The 21,204-nt window shown below is 43.9% G+C and overlaps 1 protein-coding gene across 1 annotated transcript in view; it reads left to right on the plus strand.

Annotated features, from left to right (window-relative positions):
• Positions 1-21,204, plus strand: part of PATL1 (PAT1 homolog 1, processing body mRNA decay factor) — a 119,443-nt gene that overhangs the window by 34,522 nt on the left and 63,717 nt on the right. The window contains exons 4-7 of the mRNA XM_073597032.1: positions 2,978-3,049; positions 3,883-4,083; positions 10,800-10,859; positions 19,387-19,470. Coding sequence (XP_073453133.1) covers positions 2,978-3,049; positions 3,883-4,083; positions 10,800-10,859; positions 19,387-19,470 — 417 coding nt within the window. The remainder of the gene's footprint in view (positions 1-2,977; positions 3,050-3,882; positions 4,084-10,799; positions 10,860-19,386; positions 19,471-21,204) is intronic.

Here is a 21,204-nt window from a genome sequence, read left to right on the forward strand (position 1 = left end):
ATCTGACGGGTCGTTTTATCTGTTGAGATGGCCTTTCTGAACTACAGACGAGCTGAGAGCAAGGGTTTCAGGAGGCGGAGTCAGTACAGGAATCACTGCTTACAGGCAGCAAGTACCATGGGATATGTAGTCATTAAAAAATGAAATTAAACAGGAGAAGAAAAGCTGCACTGCTAGCAGGGAATCCAGGAAATTATGGAAAGAGATGGCCAGCAGACAGGCAGCATTAGCAACATGAAAGATTTTTCAAGTAAGCTTATATTGGATTGTCAAAAATAAGTATTATTTCTATTGGTATTACAATTCTAATGTTCTAAAATTAAAGTGTATTCTCTGATCAGTAAGGCTGAAGGCATCTGATCAGCATTGCAGTTCGGCATTTTCAAAAAGCAGGTCCACAATAGCCACTTAAGGACAGAGCCTCTTTTTTAGATGTGGTGTTTACAAGTTAAAAACATTTTTTTTTTTTTCTTGCTAGAAAATTACTTAGAACCTCCAAACATTATACAATTATTTTCTAACACCCTAGAGAATAAAATGGCGGTCGTTGCAATACTTTCTGTCACACCCTATTTTTGCAACGGTCTTACAAGCGCTACACGCTTACGGACGCTGCACCTCTTCCTTGCTCTTTCCCCGCAATACCATCATGATTTGTTCAGTTCGAGTAGCTCAGCGGGGTCTCACTAGGTTCCGGAGTAGTCCTATAGCCGTTAGACAGCACTGTGAAGCCGGGAACAGGATCAATCCAAGGTAACCTGCGGGAGCCCTTTGAGAAATCTGCTACTCACATGCTGGTCCAGGCCACACCCCCGAGCAAGCTATGTTTAAAACAGCATCTATGCGCCAGCCAGGACTCAAACCCGGGTCGCAAAAATGGGAGTCTTGCATGATACCCCTACACTACTGGTGCCCTGTGTGTTTTGAGGATAAACTCAAGTCCTGATGCATCAATATCCAGACCTTTCACTACAGGGTTGCATTCCCCTAAATGTAAAGTTTTAACCACTTAAGGACCGAGGCTCTTTTTTAGATTTATTTTCAAGTTAAAACTTTTTTTTGCTAGAAAATTACTTAGAACCCCCAAACATTATACATTTTTTTCTAACACCCTGGAGAATAAAATGACGGTCGTTGCAATACTTTCTGTCACACCGTATCTGTGCAGCGCACTTTTTTTGGAAAAAATGCACTTTTTTTTTAATTAAAAAAATAAGACAACAGGAAATTTAGCCCAATTTTTTTTTATATTGTGATGCCGAGTAAATTGATACCCAACATGTCACACTTCAAAATTGCTCCTGCTCGTGGAATGGGGACAAACTTTTACCCTTAAAAATCTCCATAGGCGACGTTTAACAAATTCTACAGGTTGCATGTTTTGAGTTAGAGGAGGTCTAGGACTAGAATTATTGCTCTGGCTCTACCAGTCGTGGCGATACCTCCCATGTGTGGTTTGAACACCGTTTTCATATGCGGGCGCTACTCACGTATGCGTTTGCTTCTGCACGCGAGCTCGGCGGGACGGGGCGTGTTTTTAAAATTATTTTTTTTCTTATTTATTTTACCTTTTGTATTTTTACACACTCTTAAAAAAATAAAAAAATGGTGTCACTTTTATTCTTATTACAAGAAATGTAAACATCCCTTGAAAAAAAGCATGACAGGAGCTCTTAAACATGAGATCTGGGGTCAAAAAGACCTCAGATCTCATATTTACACTAAAATGCAATAAAAAAATATATATAAAAATAAAATTTGTCATTTAAAAAAATGAAAAAAAAAAATGGCCCTTTTAAGAGCTATGGGCGGAAGTGACGTTTTGACATCGCTTCCGCCCTGCAATGTCATGGAGACGGATGGGGGCCCTTTTTTAAATGGGGGGGAAGGAAGTAATTGGCAAAAAACACACCCTTTCCCTTTCCATTAATAAAATGTGAAGACAATAGAAACTCCCCCAACATGACCCCTTTTTGAAAAATTTACACCCCAAGCTGATTAGATTTGTGCAACAGTTTTTTTGTAAATGAAGAACCATGCTGGTGTTGAACTTGTTAAAACATGGAGGGTGTACTAGATGCAGCTCAATATTAATGTGTGGACGGCTTCCGTCGGACGTGCATGGTGGAAAACCAGCAGCCGACTGACTCCCGATCAGCGCTCTTAGCCATTGGCAGTGAGTACTGATCGGAGTGTTCTGTCGGGGGGGTGTGTCTGTGACTGTTCCCCTGTCAGAACATCACAGCTCAGCGGGGGAGATTGCTGGACTAACCTTGCATGGTTAGTCCCGCGGCTCCCGACCGGAGCTGTATACCAGGCTTTAAAGCACAGATCACCTACAGTTGTAGGATGGAGAGGAGTGTTGATGTGAAGGATAAGGGGCAAAAGGAGATACAGGGCATGAAGTGTATGGGTGAAGAGTGGAGTTGAAAAGGTTATTAAAAAAATAAATAAAATTCACAATCAAACCCCTCAGTGAATCTGCTGCTCTCTGTGCTTCACTTATCAATTGTTTGCTTTGTGGTTGGTCATTAAAATGTGCAGATCCACGCTGAACGGCTTTGTGCATAGTGCCTGTGCATGTTCACTACTTACCATTTGAAAATGTACAGTGGTAGTGAAATGTTTAAAGTAGAACTCCAGCCCAAAATTGTATTCTTTGCTTTTGTATTACACGAGGAAAGAGTAGAACCCCAGTAGTAGTGTAGAAGAATACCCGCCCCCCTTTATTTCCTATCCAGGTGTGGTCAGTAGACCTGAAGCAGAGGGTGATCTTAAAACAGGATACCTGTCAAACATGGGATTTGCTAATGTACCTCTTGCATCTCTGGAACTCAACGGGTACATAGAAAAAAAAAATCAAAGATTTTATCACCCCTTTACCACTGTAAGCAACAAATGTGTCTGCAATGCCATTTTAATTCTGCAGGTTTGTGTTACTTTAACTCTTATCTTTTTTTTTTTTTTTTTTGCTTAGTTTTCTTCTGGGATAAACTCCAGTATATGGGATCCTGATTTGAGGCCGATCAGAGGGCCTTCGCTCACAGAGGTAAGTAGAATAAAAATATGGATGCATAAATCTCAAAATTGTCTGGACAAAATTACTAATTATGTGACAGGTAAAAAAAACTTGTTTCAGTTGTGTATTTAGCTTTTTAGCGTAAGTTGTGCTTTAAAGAGAACCAATCTCCCTCTCTCTATTCCTGTTTTTTTTTTTTTTTTTTTCTTTTCCCACTAATTCCCCCCCTCTTTTAGTAGAAGTGTTTTTTCATGTCATGTTAACGGGGCTGCCTTTTTGTCTTGGTTCAGTGCTGATGAAAGACGCAAACAATATGTTGTCATATAAAAAGGGTACTATCAGGTTTACATGAAATCCCAAAGGCTGTTTTAATTGATAAATTTACCCAACTTGCACATCTAAGTTTTTTTTTCTAGGCTTCAGGCAGGAGAGAGGGCAGCCTCAATGAGGGGATACAATCGCACACTGAGCCTATACTTTGTTGCTTTGGGGTGGAAAGAATACTTACTAACAAGACATGCTGAATGAAAACACTGCATTCATAACGGTTTACAAGGGATGATTTACAATATTACACATACCCATGCTTGTTTTGGTTCTTAACTATACGCTGGGGTTGAATTACTAAAACGGGAGAGTATAAAATCTGGTGCAGCTGTGCATGGTAGCCAATCAACTTCTAACTTCAGCTTGTTCAATTAAGCTTTGACAAAAAACTAGAAGCTGGTTTCTATGCAGAGCTGCACCAGATTTTGTGCACTCCAGTTTTAGTAAATCAACCCCTCTGTGTGTGTGTGTGTGTGTGTGTGTGTCTGTGTGTGTGTGTGTATATTATGATCACAATGTTTTTGTTTGCATTAAAGGATATGGGTCCGCTGTCAATACTGCATGAGTATGGCCTAGGTCCCATGCCTCCCCCTGGCCGTGATGACATAGAACAAGACGCATCAGAAAGAGCTCTGCCCCGTCGTTCCACTTCTCCAGTTATTGGAAGCCCTCCTGTACGAGCTGTTCCCATTGGCACTCCACCAAAACATGTTGGCCCTATGTTCACTCAGCAGCAGGTAACAACATTGCTTAAAGCTCGTCTTTGCTTTGATATGCACAGTGGTAATGATAAAATATGCACTGAAGTGCACACAGATGAAGTTTTTCTGCTGGGGGCTTTTAGTTTTAAACCAAGGTGTATTTGCTGATAATGTGGTGCTCAAGAACACAGGTCTTTGATGCACTTGAGGTATTTCCACATCTCCCCATTTCAGGCTCTATACTGGCTTGCATAGAGACATGAGACTGAAGACCACTCCTTTTACTTGTAGACGCACACCCTGGCATTCTGCATAAGCCTTTTCTTTGGACCAACCAGTGTGGTGGCTTTAAAGGGGGGAGGGGGTGTGACAGGTGGAATTATCAGCAGGTGTCCTTGGTGATACTTCCAGCAACTCTAAGCCATATTACCTAATGAGGACTGTGAATTCCGAAAAAGTAACATCTGGTTACTCGGGCCTATTGGCTCTCCCAGATGTGTGGAGTGATGGAGTTCGTATTTGCATCTAGGCTGTCAGTAGGCTATTTTGTATATTTTACTTGTGTATGAATTAGGAGAGACAATAAGAATTCAACTGCACACCACCACTGGTCCAACAATTTTTATTGAAGACTGTACAAGTGGCTGCCACCAGGACACAGACAATAAATATAGGTTGATGCGTTTCACATAGACATTGTGCTTCCTCAAAACCTTGGTTTGTTTGACCGGCGGTGGTGTGCGGCCGAATTCTTATTGTCTCTACTACCGCGTAGGCGAGCTGGGGCTAGCTTCCAGACCACCAAGTCCTTTTGAGTATTGGTCACCTGGAGCAGTGTATCGTTTTCTTTTCCCTCAGTCTGAATTAGGAGTCTGCCTTCAAAGAATTACTACTGGTAAAAGCACTTCTTTGAATCACTATGCTCACTGAACGCTAATCCCAAACTCTCAGTACGAAACAGCCTGCCACAATTTGTCTAGGGAGAAGGGGACCATCTCAATGGTGTATAGATACCTTAATGAAATGCACTTACCAGAGATATCAACTGCTATGACCCATTGGGAATCAGACATAGGCCAAGAATTTTCCTCAGAGGAATGGTTAGACATGATACTAAACATGCATAAATGTTGTGATGTGGGATCCTCCACTCAAAGAGGGGCTTAAACCAGAGTGCTTGTGTCTCATTACCTCCACGAAGAGAAGAGCCCCAGGTGCTGGATAAATGCTGATGCAAGTAGAAGAGAACAAGAAGACCTGGACAGCCGCAAGCCGGAATGGATAAATCCGTCTTTTATTCAAAATATAGGATCATGGGGTACACAAAACACTATTGTGGGGTGGTACAAGAATAGTTGATGCGTTTCGCACATACACCAAGTGCTTACTCAAGCTATAATAAATAAATAAAATGTATAAAAGACGGGTTTATCCATTCCGGTGTGCGGCTGTCCAGGTCTTATTGTTCTCTTCTACATGCATAAATGTTCTTGCTCTATGTCTCTTAAGGAAACTGTAGTGAAACTACACATGAGGTAGTACCCCCCCCCCCCCAGATAGAGTACATAGATTCTACCCAGGAGTCCCAGACACTTGCTTTAGGGGCTGCCAGGCCACAGGAACATTGCTCCATACATCCTGGAGCTGTCCCCAACTGAAACATATATGGAGTCAGGCAGCCTCTAATCTGGCGCAGATGACTGGGTCACGGGTCACTAATCACACTGACAGCACCAATGTGCCTACTCTTCACCCCCATAACCAAATATCCCTCCCCCAAACAAAAAATTAGTAAGTACCCTTTTCTGTGCTATCTTATGGGCTTTAGCCTTAAATTGGCACTCGCCTACGGTACTCTGGGCTCAGGTACTCCAAAGAATGGAAACCATTGAACTAATGGAATGAATCCACCATACTATACTAGACACCATGCATGTTTTCAATAACAAATGGTCTGGACTGCATATGGTAGAACACTGTGAACCAATGGCCTTTTACATTTATCTTAACCTTTTTTCTGCCAAGTGACATGTGATATCTCCAACATGCACCCAAAAATGCCCATATGATTGGTCTTGGTTAAATAGATGCAAATATGACACATGTAATTGTCTACAGCTTTATCTCTTAACTCAGCATAACCCAGTTATTTTCTATAGTTCTCCTCTTTTATTGTTTATACAGTTATCTTTCCTTTTTATTTTCCTGTGTAATATTGGTAATGGTATGCACCACAATATGGCGCCAAAACCCAGTTAATGCACTACAGCTTACCATTGGAAAACAATACCATTGTGAATATATCTGACTAACATGTATTGCATATATATTTACCAATCAGGGTTGCATCCTGACATATACCATAACTTCCATGTTAAATCTGTATAGTCTTTTCCTACATTCAAATAAAAACGTTTGTATCAAAAAGAATTACTACGGATAAATAAATGTAACGGTTAACTTACTTTCTTAGTTTTTTAAGGAGGACTAATGCAGTGTACTTCTACTTTTGTCTAATAAAAGAAAAAAAAAACATCTGCACAGTGCTCAGGTTTTACAGAAGATTATATAGTCAGAAAGGAAAGAGAATCTGGGAGATAGGTCAAGGCCATACGCCACCAGCGGGTTGAATGAAAGCAAATTAATCAGTCCGCCACCCACACATTTGAGGTGCATGGGGGAATCCCACCCACGGAGGGATTTTCTCCACCCCCTCAGCAGCATATCCTTATGCTGAAGCAGATCGGCCTCTAGTGACTGCCTCACTGCTTTAATTTTCAGTATAGTGCTAAGAATAGAAGACAACTGAGGCTGTGCACCTACATGCAAAAAGGCGTCAACACAGATGTAATGCCAGGCTGATTGCAGGATGATTGTTTGATATTTTGCCTGACCTGTCTAAATCAGATTAAATGGGATTCACCAAAGGGAGACAGGTCTCTGATGCCACTAAAAGAATAAATAATCTTCATTATGCTGCAACTCACTGGTCGCCTTCTCTGCTCTTGTCTCTAGATGCAGAGGAGTTCATTAGAATTCATTGAGTGTATTTGTCCCTGGATTTAGCAAAATTTAGATTCCAAGGGCCCATTCTCTCAACCATCTTGGCCCTTTACTCCTGTCCCTCTGCCCAAGTTTATACGTCCAATCTACTGTCTAGAACCTTTGTGATCACAAATGGCACTCACCAGGGATGCCTGCTGTCCCTCCATATTATTATTATTATTTATTATATATATTTTTTTTTTTGGAAAGGGTACATTTTATTCATGTTTCAAAAAAAAAAAATATATATATATCTATCATCCATCATCCATAACACGCCTTGTATGAAGGATAACATTGATAAACATACATCCATAGCCATGTTACATATGAACAAAATATGTACATCATATTATACACCTTCAGCATCTTATCAATAAAGCCAGTCCTAACAAAAACAAAGCAAAATAAACGAAACCTGAAGCCTCTTGACCATATTATTATACTCTACCACACTTTGAATACTGTACTCAAGAAAACTCACTATTACTTCTGTATATACTTAGCCCCATTCTGTCCTATTTCATACTTGGGTTACTCTGCCAACCCCACCAATACTACACCTCTATGTCCCCAGATACAGACTTTATCCTCCGAGCCCATATTTTCTCAAACTTTTTAAGGCAACCCCTAGCGGTGTAGGTTAGTTTGTACCTTAGCAATGCTCTGTTAATGAGTTCCACCCAACCTTGAAGAGATGGAGGGACCAGGTCCTTCCATCTGAGAGCCAATGCTTTTTTTGGCATAAAAAAAAAATAACCTTATTAGGGTTCTCTGAGAGCTAGTTATGTCCTCCTCCTCAAAAACCCCCAAGAGACATTTAGATGGGGAAGTAGAGATTTGGGAGGGCTAGCTTTTCCTCTAAGAATTTCAGGATTGCCACCCAGAATCTCCCCACAAGGGGGCAGAGCCAAATCATATGGAAATAATCTCCTACTGCAGCATTGCACTGTGGACAATCCGGTGCATCCGCCCTACCCATTTTATGAAGACGTGCAGGGGTATAATAGATGCGGTGCAAATAATTAAATGGTGTCACTTTGTCTCTGGCTGAGATCACCGAAGGCAACGGCGATTCCATGACCTCAGACCACGACTCCTCTGTAAGGGATGGTATATCAGATTTCCACTGTGCAGCTACCCTATCCATCCTAGGGGAGGAGGAGGTCAGCAGGGTGAAATAGTATCTGGAAATTGGCTTTTGAGTGATCATCTTCGAATATCATTTTTTTTAGAGGTGCACCGACATTTCAGCCGCTGAAAATTATCGTCCAAAAACTGTTTTTTCATTCAGCCGATTAGCAAAGACAGCCGATCCCGAAAGGGGGCGGGGTCCGCCCTGGCGCGCCCCAGTCGTCGTCTCCCCCCCCCCATTTTAATTTAAATTGATGATATTATTAAAAAGTTGAATATAATACAATTCTATATAAAAATCAAACTTTTTTTTTTAAACTGTCATTTTTGGTTTCGGTTTTCGGCCTAGTGCATCCTTCATTTTCGTTATCGGTTTCGGCACCAAAATTTCCATTCGGTGCACCCCTAATTTTTTTCCATACTAGATAGGCAAAGCTTGACCTCCTTTAAACCAAATTGTTCCGCCACTGTATGACGCAATTGCAGATAGTGGGAAAAAAAAAGGTATGCGGAATCCTATACTAAGGGCCTGGTCCGTAAATAACTGATTAACATATGTGATGCCATATTGCGCCCAACGCTCTCCTGGGATCTTGTATATTTCAGTGAGCTGAGGGTTATGCCACAAGGGAGCATTTGGAGAGTTGTTCAGACAAGTACCTCCTGTTCTACCATTACACATATGAAAGATCGTGTAGGAAAGTTTAAGAATATTCGCCCCTGTTTGGGATATGGTCCATTACTATATAGTACGTTGTTAAGGGCCTCATACGAGTGAACTTGGGCTGCGTGGGTGGCCATCGAAGCGACAACCAGTTTTGGAAATAACCACCAATGTATATGCGTTAATTGGGACGCCAGGCTGTAAATTTGGCAAAGCCAAGCCTCTGGCTTGTATAGGTAGAAACGATGTGTCCAAGGAGATCCTAGGCGGCTTGGATCCCCAAAGAAACAAAGAGTAACATATTTATTTCAGAAAATAGTTTCTTAGGGATATAAATTGGGGCGTGCCAAAAGAAATAAAGAAATCTGGGGAGGTAAATCATTTTGAATACATTAATTTGGCCCAAGGGGTTGAGAGGCAGCTTCGACCAGGTTTGTACGCTATCCCTCAGTCGAGTCACCGGGGGAGAGAGATTATTAGATATATGTGCTCAATGGTAGCTGAATCTCAATTCATAAGTACCTAAATCGAGAAACTATTTGCATGGAATATCCGGGGATAACCTAGGATTATACTCGGGGTTGAAGGGAAAGACTCTGGACCTTTTCCAATTAACTTTAAATCCAGAATAAGCACCAAAACTTGAGATTCTATTTAAGGCAGTGATCAAAGACCCCTCTGCCAAGTATAGGTGCATATTGTCAACATACAGGGATGTTTTTTCTTCCAAAGTATTTATCCAACAACCTTTTATGTCCCCATCCACCCTCAACAGGGCTGCCAATGGCTCTATAGTAAAGGGCAAATGGCAGAGGCGACAATGGGCACACCTGCCGAGTGCCCCTAGCTATTTCAGAGGTGTCAGTTATAATGTTAACCCTTAAGCGAGCCAGTGGCCTAGCATACAGTAGTTTCACCTAAGCAATAAATTTAGGACCGAATCCCAGCCGCCCAGGGACTGCCAACAAGTAGGGGCCACTCAATAGTCGAAGACCTTATGAGTGTCCAATTATTATACCTACTTAAAAAATATGTGACACCTTCTTTCCACCTCCCGGCCCTGATTTTGGTATACTAGCTTCAGTATGGCAATTTTATTTCTCACCCGCTCCTAAACAGAAGGATATTTCCATTTTTTTTTAATTATAATCTACAAAAAAAAAAGGTCTTTGTCAAATCTAAGCCCTTCCTTACCTGGGAAGAGGATCTCTCCACCAAATATACTACCTCACGGTGGAGAAAGACCCTTAAACCAATCTATAGTGTTATGTATTGTGTACAACACTGAGTTGGCACAAAAAATTCTTCTGGCAAAAATATTTTAGATGATTTCTGAGGTAACGGGCATTTTTCTGACACCTAACCCTGCTCTGACTATCCTGAATTGGGATATTGAGACGGTGCGTAGTCCACTTCATACAGTTGTTACACACCTACTGCTTGCTGACATTCATGATAAAAGACATTGGAAATCACAAATGGCACCCAATCCGTCAGAAGCCATTGCATTAGCTAATCTGCATTTTTCATGCGAACGTACACTTGCATTGTGGAAAGGAAATGTGACTGCTTTTGATAGTTTGGGAACCTTGGTATACGTGGATTAACAGATAATGGTTCTTGTACCTGTGCCTTAATGCTTTGTTTTCTTATGTCAATCTAACGTTTGCATTACTGACTTCAACTTAGTGCCTGTGTAGCGGCTTGTCTCTACTGAACATGTTAGTTGCTTTATAGTAGTTATTTCTGATTCTACCTTTGTATCCGCTGCAGGTGGTCTTCTTTGTATTTGCCTTAAAAATTCAATAAAAAACTATTAAGAAATTGGTAAATAACATATAAAATAGTTTTCTTTATTGAAGGGTAATAGCTTTTTTTTTTTTTTTTTTTTTCCTTCAATTTTCAACAGGTTTTGTGCCCAAATCCTATCCACATCCGAGCTGCCTCATCCCCATTCAACAGCCATCCGGTATGTTACAGTGAAGTATCTCTGTTTTGTAGCTATAGTAGGTGTAATTGTGCAGGTATAATAGGTAGAGTAGTGCAAGTAGTAAGCTTTTTAAACTAAAATGACTGCAAAGGAAGGAAAAGTAGCAATGGAACTGTTACACGCAGTGAAATCAAAAGGAATGTATCATTGTTTTTAAAGAATTTGTTATATGTAAAAGAGATCACCTAGTTGTAGGTCTTTGGTCATGCAGGACATAGGCATAGTCTTAGACAACTGGGTTATATACAGTTAGGTCCATATATATTTGGGCACAGGCACAATTGTAGATTTTTTTTTTTTTTTTTTAAACATATTCATGTTTTGGTATGGATATGGGCTGAAAGTGCACACTCAGGTTTAATTTGCGGTTATGTATGTCCAAATCAGAGGAAGGGTTTAGGAATTACTGCTCTTAATAGCCCCCCCTGGTGATGGATACTCCCTTCTTCTTTTTCTCGAATAGTCTTCCAGAGCAGCATCTGAGAGAGAGGCTCCTCCTCCCTGAAACAGGAAACACATTAGTCCACCATTATAAATTTTTACAGTCTTACCTGCGTGTCTCAGTTGTTTGTGTTTCCTCCGGACCCACAGGAGCTGCAAAAGAAACGTTTATTATTTTACTTCTGTCTCTGTGCTAGTTGCAGGAGACCCCCTGCCAGCATCCCATTCAGCCCAGCGGGCCTTGGGAGGGCGAGCAGGTGCAGCAAACTTGAGCAGCAATGCTCTGCCTGAAATTTCACCCCTGCAGAGGGGTCTGCAATCATCCCCCCCAAGCTGAAACGGTGCACTATTATTTCCCCCATGCCGCTGACCAAGGGACCTGCTGCAGTTTATCAAGGGGTACAGAGGTATGGTGGATGGCTTACCTCCTGACGCTGGACAGGTAGGTGTCCCTCTACTGTAATTTTAGTCCCCTGTTTCATCCAGGATGTCCGCCCACGCCCGATTGCTGTTAGTTTCGCCGCGATCGGTGTCCTACACACTCCGCAGAACAAGCTTCCCCTCGTGGAGGCGCCTTACTGGGTGCACCAAGATGGCGCTGACAGCATTCCGGTTCCGGAGCAGCGCCCATTTTCCCGGAGCCCGCTGCCATGAGATGCAGAGCGGGACTCCAGCGACGTCATCACTTCCGGGGGCTGGAATTTTGAATCATCTATCACACGTGTGTGTGTGTGTGTGTGTGTATGTATGTATATCTTAATATATATACTGCAGCAGGTTCCCCCTTGTTGGGCACCCAGAAAAGAGGACACCGACTGCAGCGGCATGTGCAGGTATATCCACCAACCTGCACGGGGTCTGCTGGGGGCGGGGCCAGAGCTTAAGCAGGTAGCAGTTAAAAAGGCCCCTCTAAGCAGAGGATCCTGGTGGCTGACCATGTCTGACGTTTCTCCACCCTGCCCTGCAGATCCTGCAAGCCAGGACAGCTCCAAGGTAAGTCAGAATACTCCAGAGTCACCTCTGTCTTAACCTTACTGTAAAACTGCCTACTAACGGGCAGCTTTTTACCGCCTACCTCACGGGGCCCCTTTTTTTATGCTTGATTTTAGGCAAAGAACCCTGAGGAAAGGAAAGTGAAAAGCAACAAAACTTGTGCTTCATGCAGCCACCCCTATGTCAAAAATGTATAGACAAAATGGTGGCCAAAGAATCGCAGGGGTATCTGAAAGATCTACTCTGCTCTTTCAAGAAAGAAATACAGAGCACCATGGCACAACTACGCTCAGCTATTGAAAAGTTGGAAGCGCCATCAAGTGCCAGTCAGACCAGTACCCCATCTACCAGCGGAACATGCGTTCCTTCAGGTAACAGACAGAACAGGGGGAGGATTCGGATGAACCCGAACAATGCGAATCGGAGGATGGACTTTGCTCAGACTCTGATGAGGAAGATGCGTTTTCTGAGGGCAAATTTAATTTCTTTGAGGATACGGATAGCCTTCTAAAAGCCATAGCAGACACGCTAGGGATTAAAGAACAAAAGGCCGCAGAGCTCACAATACATGACAAGATGTACAAAGGGCTACAACCCAGGAAGCCTAGAACGTTCCCTGTACACCAAACTCTCAAAAATATCATTAAAAAAGAGTGGGAAGTGACGACGCAGGTACCTTAAGCGACCCCATGGACAAGAAGATAGAAGCCCTTTTAAAAAGGGCCTGGGAAGCAGCAGCTGCGAACCTAAATCCGGCAATAGCTTCCACCTGCACAGCCCGGACTTTATCTGAAGGCCGCCATTAATTTCTCCTTTGTCGTAAAGAAGTGGATGCAAGCTATCGTATCTCTGGGTAGATGCGCAGGGATGTGCTTAGGTTTTGGCAACCTATGTATGCGGTCGATTAATAAATCTTTCAGCGGGAGGTCTGGTGGGGCATCTTTCATCACATCGGTAAAGAAAGACATTAAATCAGGATTTTTGATTTCTTCGGGGATTCCTCTAATTTTAATATTGTTGCGTCTGGAGCGATTCTCCAGATCTGCGATTTTAGTTTTCATCCATGTGATTTCATCTTCATGGGTATTGTGGGCATCTATCAGCTCATTAAAAGTAGAGGCAAAGTCTCCCATTTTATGTTCCACATGTGTGACTCTTTCCCCAATCTCTCTCACTTCTGCTTTAAACTGCTGAGCAAGTGACAGAATATCTGCATGGAGTGTGCTACGTAAGGATACCAGCATATCTTTTAATGTAGTATCTAGCACTGGTTGATTTACTGTGGGGAATTCAGTAATGGAGTCCTGCAGCTCCCTGGTGTTGTCTAGGGAGCCTGCCATGTCACTCACCTCCAGAGTTGAGATCGGTGTGTCTTGGTATTTGAGCTTAGCCTTCACTGGGCTGGAAGAACAGGAGGAGGACTGGGAGGCTCTGCCGGTCGCCTGGTGTGAGTTAGAGAAGTCCGGGGTGAAGTGCTGCAGACGTCTCTCTGTGTCCTTAGTGAAGCCACGTTTGTGCGGCTGGGAGCCGCCTGCACCATCTTGGCTGGAGGAGCGACGGGGCTGTGAGTAGTAGTCTGTCATTTTTCTAGAGGGATTCCGGTCTTTCCGCTTACGGGGCATGTAGCGGAGGGGTGCCCGACCTGCTGTGTGGTATTTGTGCCTCTTTTTATGGCGCTGGATATGCGTTAGAAGCTCCGGCGAGCTGGCTGTATGCAGAGCAGTGCTTTCAAGCGGCCATCTCCTTCGCCAGCCGGCCACACCCCCCAGCCCGGACTTTATTAATCTGGTTAACCCAGCTACAAGAACTACTGGAGAGTGACACACCGAGGGAAGAAAAACCATTCCTACACTAACCAGAGCAGCAGCATTTCTAGCAGATGCTTCAGCCGAAACCTTCAGAATATCTTCAAGGGCCACAGCTCTGCTCAACTCAGCCCGAAGAGTCCTGTGGCTAAAGTCTTGGGGAGGTGATATCTCCCCCAAGAACAGACTGTGTGGGATTCCTTTCACTGGAGACCTACTTTTTTGGGCCTGAACTAGAAACAGTCCTAGACAGGACCGCAGCAAAGAACAAGGTTTTTCCCCAAACCAAAAAGAAACAAGGGAAGGCGCCCTTTCGGCAATTCAAAAAATTCAACAAGCCGGGAACGAAAAAATGCTGGGGACATCAAAACAAAAAAGGCAAGGGTGAATTCATCCTCCAGCCTCCTAACCCAAAGAACAAAAAACAATGACTGCCACCAGGTGGGGGGCAGACTCGCAGCTTTTTCCTACCAATGGATGGAAGCAACAAAAAACAAGTTCATCACACGCACCATAACGGATGGCTACGCAATAGAATTCTCCACCTGCCCCCAACAAAGTACCTGGTGACAATGCTGCCAAGGGATGACAATCGAGCAAAGGCATTTTTGGAATCACTGCAGAACCTAATGGATCAGAAGGTGATTCGCCATGTACCTCAGGAAGAGGAAAAAAGGGGGTTTTATTCCCATATCTTTGCAAGGAAAAAACCGTCAGGCAAGCTAAGACTCATACTGAACCTCAAACCTCTCAACCGAGGAATAAAATACAAAAAATTCAGAATGGAGTCTATTTACTCGATCAGGAACATCCTTTCACGAGAGACATTCATGGCAACAATAGACCTACAGGATGCTTACCTACATGTCCCCATAAAGGAGGTTCATCAAAAATTCCTGAGGTTTGCAATACAAGGGCCAGCAACTACTCTGCACCTACAATACACAGCTCTCCCTTTCGGCATCTCTTCAGCACCAAGAATCTTCTCAAAGATAATGGCAGAAGCGCTGAAAGGTCTAAGACAACAAGGTATTGGCATAATACCATATTTAGACGATCTACTGTTTTTTTGCGGATACAGCAGATGCCCTAGAGAACAACCTGCGCACAAGTATGTCCTATCTGCAAGACCTGGGATGGATAGTGAATGCAGAAAAATCACAGATGACCCCAAGCCAGAGAGTGGTATATTTGGGCTATGTACTGGACTCCAGATTAACGAACACCTTCCTAACGGAAGAAAAGAATGAAAAAAATCACACAGGCAGTAACCTCCCTAAGAGAGACCAACACCATAACAATCGGACAAGGAATGGCCGTACTAGGGCTGAGGACGTCTTCTATTCCAGCTATCACCTGGGCATAGATCCACATGAGACCTCTACAGAACTACATTCTGTCCCAGTGGGATGGCAGCCACTTATACCTAGACAGGTACATTCTGATTCAGACCTCAGTCAAGCACTCCAATGGTGGCTCAATCCGCTTCGATACATCAAAGGGCGCAAATGGGCTCAATCCGATCAGGATCACCACCAATGCAAGCGCCCTAGGCTGGGGAGCACACATGGAGGGCCTCTGCTCACAGGCAAAATTGACCTCCAAATGGTCCCAAGCCTCCTCAAACATGAGAGAGCTGAAAGCTGTGGGGGAAGCATTAAAAGCGTTCAAACCAGTGATACAGGGGAGAGACGTAAAGGTGCAATCGGCAACGCCACAACTGTGGCATACCTAAACAGGCAAGGTGGGACAAAGTCCCGAAGCTTGATGAAGCTGACGGAGACAATCCTACTATGGGCAGAATAAAACATAAAGTCAATATCAGGTATTCATCTGAAAGGAACAGACAATACGCTGGCAGACTTCCTGAGCCGGAAAATCATAAAACGGACAGAGTGGTCACTGAACCAAACAATCTTTGCAGAAATCACTCAAAAGTGGGGAGTACCCAAGGTAGATCTATTCGCCTCCAGAGCGAATACAAAATCTCCAACATTCTTCTCGCTTGACCCCACAGATGGCAACAGCGGAGTAGATGGCTTCAACCAAAGCTGGGGATGGCGACTATGCTATGCATTCCCTCCAACTGCTATAATACCAAGGGTAATTCAAAAAATAAAGGCAGAGAGAGCAACGGTGATACTAATAACACCGTACTGGCCCCAAAGGGCATGGTTCAGCCACTTGAAAAACCTCAGCATCCAACCTCAGCTGACACTGACGGACCGGCCAGATCTCCTGTCACAAGGCCCAATCAACCACCCGAATCACAGAATCCTGAAGCTTTCGGCTTGGTTACTGAAAGGGTAAGACTTCAGAACAAAGGACTGTTAGACAACGTAATCAATACCATCCTAAACAGCAGGAAGCCCGTGACTAGGGCAATCTACGAGAAAGTGAGGAAAAGGTTTGTCTCTTGGAACCGAAACAAACCAATTTCCAACAGAGGAATAATCCCAACAATCCTGGATTTCCTACAAGATGGAGCAGACAAAAATATCTCTCCAGGCACGCTAAAGGTACAAGTTGCAGCACTCTCCTCGTTCATGGACAACAGACTAGCAGATTACCCACTGATAAAGCGATTCCTAATGTCGCTTAAAGAGCTAGACCAGTCAAAATTAATAGAACCCCTACTTTGTGACATGGCCACAGTGCTTAGAGGATTTCTTTCCCCTCCATTTGAACCATTGGAAGATAGCTCAGACAAAAACTCACTCTAAAGACTGCACTTCTTGTGGCCCTAGTATCAGCCAGAAGAGTGAGTGAAATCCAAGCTCTGTCTATAATGGAACCATACTGCCTAATACAATTAGACAAAATAATTCTCTCTCCAGACCCGGCCTTTCTACCCAAGGTCTCCTCGACATTCCATAGAACCCAAAATATCATCATACCTTCGCTTCCAAAAACTATGAATAGCGAAAAAAAGAGACACTTACAACAAACTTGATGTAAGAAACACACTCATAACATACTTCGAAAGAACAAAGGAGTGGCGAAGAACGACCTCCCTTTTTGTCCTTTACGCAGGAGTCAACAAAGGGAAACAGGCTTCCAAGAATACCATCAGCAGATGGATAAGAATGGCCATTCAGATGACCTAGGAGGCACAAAACCTCACTCCGCCAAACGGGATCAGAGGACACAGAGCCTGGGCAACCTCGGTCGCAGAGAAAGCTGGGGCAACTCCGGAGCAGATCTGCAGGGCAGCGACATGCTCGAGCTTCAGTACCTTCGCAAAGCACTACCGTATAGACCAGCTGTATGACCAAGACCAGGCATTTTGGTCGCAAGGTGCTCCAGTCTCTATCCCCACCCTAGTAAGTATTGCTTGATACATCCTCTCAGATGCTGCCCTGGAAGACGATTCGAGAAAATAGTTGGGTACCTGGTAACTCTTTTTTTCTAAGAAGTCTTCCAGGGCAGCACTAGTTCCCACCCTTGAAACGACAAATACCAGGTACAATGGGGGAGCTTTTCAACTAACTGAGATTTCCTTCAGTGCTTTAATACAACTGAGGCACGCAGTTAAGACTGTGAAATTTATAATGGTGGACTAATGTGTTTCCTGTTTCAGGGAGGAGAAGCCTATCTCTCAGATGCTGCCCTGGAAGACATCTTAGAAAAAGAGTTACCTGGTACCTAAGGGTCCTTTCACACGGGGCTGATCCGTGATGATCCGCCCCGTGAAAATCCGCTTGCTCAGCGGGGATCACTCCGCCGGTCCCTGCTGAGCAGTCAGATGACAGGTCCATTGCTGCTCACTGTGCAGCGACGGACCTGTCAGAGCACCGCTCTCCCCTATGGGGGATCGGATGACAACGGACCGTACTGTCCGTCGTCATCCGATCCAAAAACGCATGGAAAGGTAGGTTTTTCCTCCGTTACACTTTTTCGGATCGGAGCGGGTCGGATGTCAGCGGACATGTCACCGCTGACATCCAACGCTCCATAGAGGTCTATGGAGGGTCCGTTAGGTCCGCCTAAAAAACTGACAGGTGGACCTGAACGGATCGTTCATGTGAAAGAGGCCTAACTCTCTCTATATATATTTTTTTTTTTTTTTTTTTTTTAAAGCTTAAACTTGGCTACATACTGGCCCTTCTTGCTACTTAAGCAGCTTTCACACTGGTACCCTAAGCATATCGATGGGCACCATACCCAGTCCCTGACAAAATACTGGAAGATGCAAGGCCAGCCGTGAAGTTGTTTCAGGCACTGGATCCTGCATTAAGCAGTCCTCCTTAGTACGTTGTTGTTAGCCGCGGGGTGTGTTACAGGTTTAGGGCAGTGGCGATCTGTGCAGATCTCTCTATCTATAGTATTAAACCCAAAAGCAAACATTTATTGTATTGCAACTTACCAATTTGTAGATGCAATGGCTGGATTAGTTTTTGTCTCTAATGTATTAAAGGGCACCTAAAGCCAAAACTTTTTTTTAAAACTTGAGGGTAGTACCCCTGAAAGGGTTTTTAATGCCGTTTGTGTCCCTGTTGGGGAAATTCACCCTTTGTAAGTGGGACTGAAAGTGTACGAAGATCAAAAAAAATTTACGTTACTTAAGAACAGGACTAGAGAGAAAATCTTTCAATTGGGACACTTGTTCTGGTGACAACTAAAGGCCGGTTCACACTGCTGGAACCCTGCGAATTCACTGTGGGTTCCTGCATCGCATGTTTCCTGGCGGCAGTTCATACTGCTCTATGCAAACTGCTGGAAGAGTCAGGTAAAAGTTAATGACACCCCCAAATCAATTCACATATCGCAGTGCGATCTGCAAACTTGGACAGGGATTGGATCACATGGGTGTGAACACCCATGTGATCCAATTGTGCTGCTGACAAAAAAAAGGGTCCTTGCGAGTTTGATGCAAATTCAGCCATACGATCTTTATGGCTGAAATCGCATCGCATAGAGATCGCATGTAATTTTCACTGCAGTGTAGTGCGAATCACATCCAGTCTCTGACATTGCATCAGTGTGAACTTGGTCCAAAGAGGGGATTTTCCTCACTTTCTAGAGCTTTCTTCCAGCTGTGTCTACAGGGCAGAAAATGAAGGGAAACCTCTCCAATGGCATACATATAGCAAAATAACCCTGGCAGGGGCTTTAACCATTCATCACACTATCAAAAATGAAACACAGTTTTTGCTTTACATGCTTTAAAGTTGCTCGTGCCTCTTGTTTTGCATTGTTTTTGTCAATTGTCTCTCCTGGCATATAGATGCTTGTTAGACCCTAGTTTTATGTTTTTATCTCCACAGAATAACCCAGCAGCGCTTTTGAGACACCAGTTCCCTTCCGCCCTCTCCCCACTTCAGCGTGCACAGCTCCTGGGAGGAGCACAGGTAAACTTCGTCTTGCTTTACTGTTTAAATGGATCCTGCCATTAGAAGTGCGAAGGCTGCTGATGTACAACTCTCCTGAAAATGCTTCTCCTGGTTCTTAGCAGTCTTGCTCACTTTTTGTCTAACTTTCTGATTGAATTAATCCAGAATGTTTAGCAAGGGTTCTGCCTCCATTGACTTGTTCTCAGTCCGTGACCCTTAAAATAAATGGTTAAGACAGGTATCTATAATATTCAGAAAGAAGTATGTGAACCCACATACTTCTCTATTGTCATGTTGCTTTTTAAAGTGTAAGCAATTCAAAAAAAAAAAAAAAAGTTTGCACCATACATCTCTGTGTGTGTGTGTGTGTGTGTGTGTGTGTGTGTGTGTGGATATATAGATATTTATTTATTAAGGATGCACCGAAATTTCGGTCGCCGAAACATATCGGCCGAAAATGGCCCTTTCGGCAAAAAGCCGAAAGAGAATTCTTACTGATACTGGCGCCGAAAATGGGGCGGGGCTCTGCCCCCACCCCTGGTGCCGCCTATTAGGGGGGCTTCCTATATCGTAGAAGAGAGGAGAGCCGCCACCGCCTGTTTGATTACAGCGCCGGGAACATCACAGCTTTCATTTCAATAGCTGTGTGTTCCCCGCTGCGCGCCGTCACATACAGCCCCTCCCCCTTGTCCGGGCACTTTGATAGACAGATCACCCATCCAATGGGGACTCTGGCTGCAATGGGGACACTGGCTCCAATGGGACGGGTGATCTGTCTATCAAAGTGCCCGGACAAGGGGGGCGCTGTATGTGACGGCGCACAGCGGGGAACACACAGCTATTGAATTGAAAGCTGTGATGTTCCCGGCGCTGTAATCAAACAGTCGGCGGCGGCTCTCCTCTCCCTTCACTGGCTGCACTACTGGGGACGCTGGCTGCACTACTGGGGACGCTGGCGAGGCTGCATTGATCTCTTGTACCATGTCCCCGGTCTCTGACCATCTCCTGTACCATGTCCCCGGTCTCTGACCATCTCCTGTACCATGTCCCCGGTCTCTGACCATCTCCTGTACCATGTCCCCGGTCTCTGACCATCTCCTGTACCATGTCCCCAGTCTCTGACCATCTTCTGTATAAAAATATTTCTAAAAACAGTCACTTTCGGTATCGGTGTTGTTTCGGTATCGGGATCAAGGAAGATTTATTTTCGGTATCGGTTTCGGCACCAAAAAACCCATATATGTATAATCTCCTGCGTTGTTTGCTATGAGGGAATGGAAACAAGCGAACATGTAACACTGTGCCTGTTTGTGGTTCCTCAGATGCAAAACACCAGTAGGACACAGTGCAGCACTGCACATCGCACTTATCTGAAACTTTGCAGTCACTGCCCCCATCCAGCCTCTTGCCCACCTCACCCTCTTCCACTCCTATTTACAGTATGAAGGCCATTCCCACTCGTAGCACAGACCCCACACTTTGCCACTCCCATTAACCCCAACAACCAAAGCCAAGTCTGATTAAATGACTTTCACATAGGGCTAGGTAGCTTTGGACAGCTTTTTTTTCCTTAATAAATAAAATCATAATTTAAAAACTGCATTTTGTATTTACGCGGCTTATCTTTGTGTAGTATTACAATATGTTTGAGGATCTGAATCATTTAAGTGTGACAAATATGCAGGAAACAAAAAAGCTAATGTTTATGCCCTCCCCAGTTTTTTTTTTTTTTGCACATGCTGCATCCTATCA

The sequence above is a fragment of the Aquarana catesbeiana genome, linkage group LG08, assembly GCF_042186555.1.
Source record: "Aquarana catesbeiana isolate 2022-GZ linkage group LG08, ASM4218655v1, whole genome shotgun sequence".
NCBI classification, from domain to species: domain Eukaryota; kingdom Metazoa; phylum Chordata; class Amphibia; order Anura; family Ranidae; genus Aquarana; species Aquarana catesbeiana.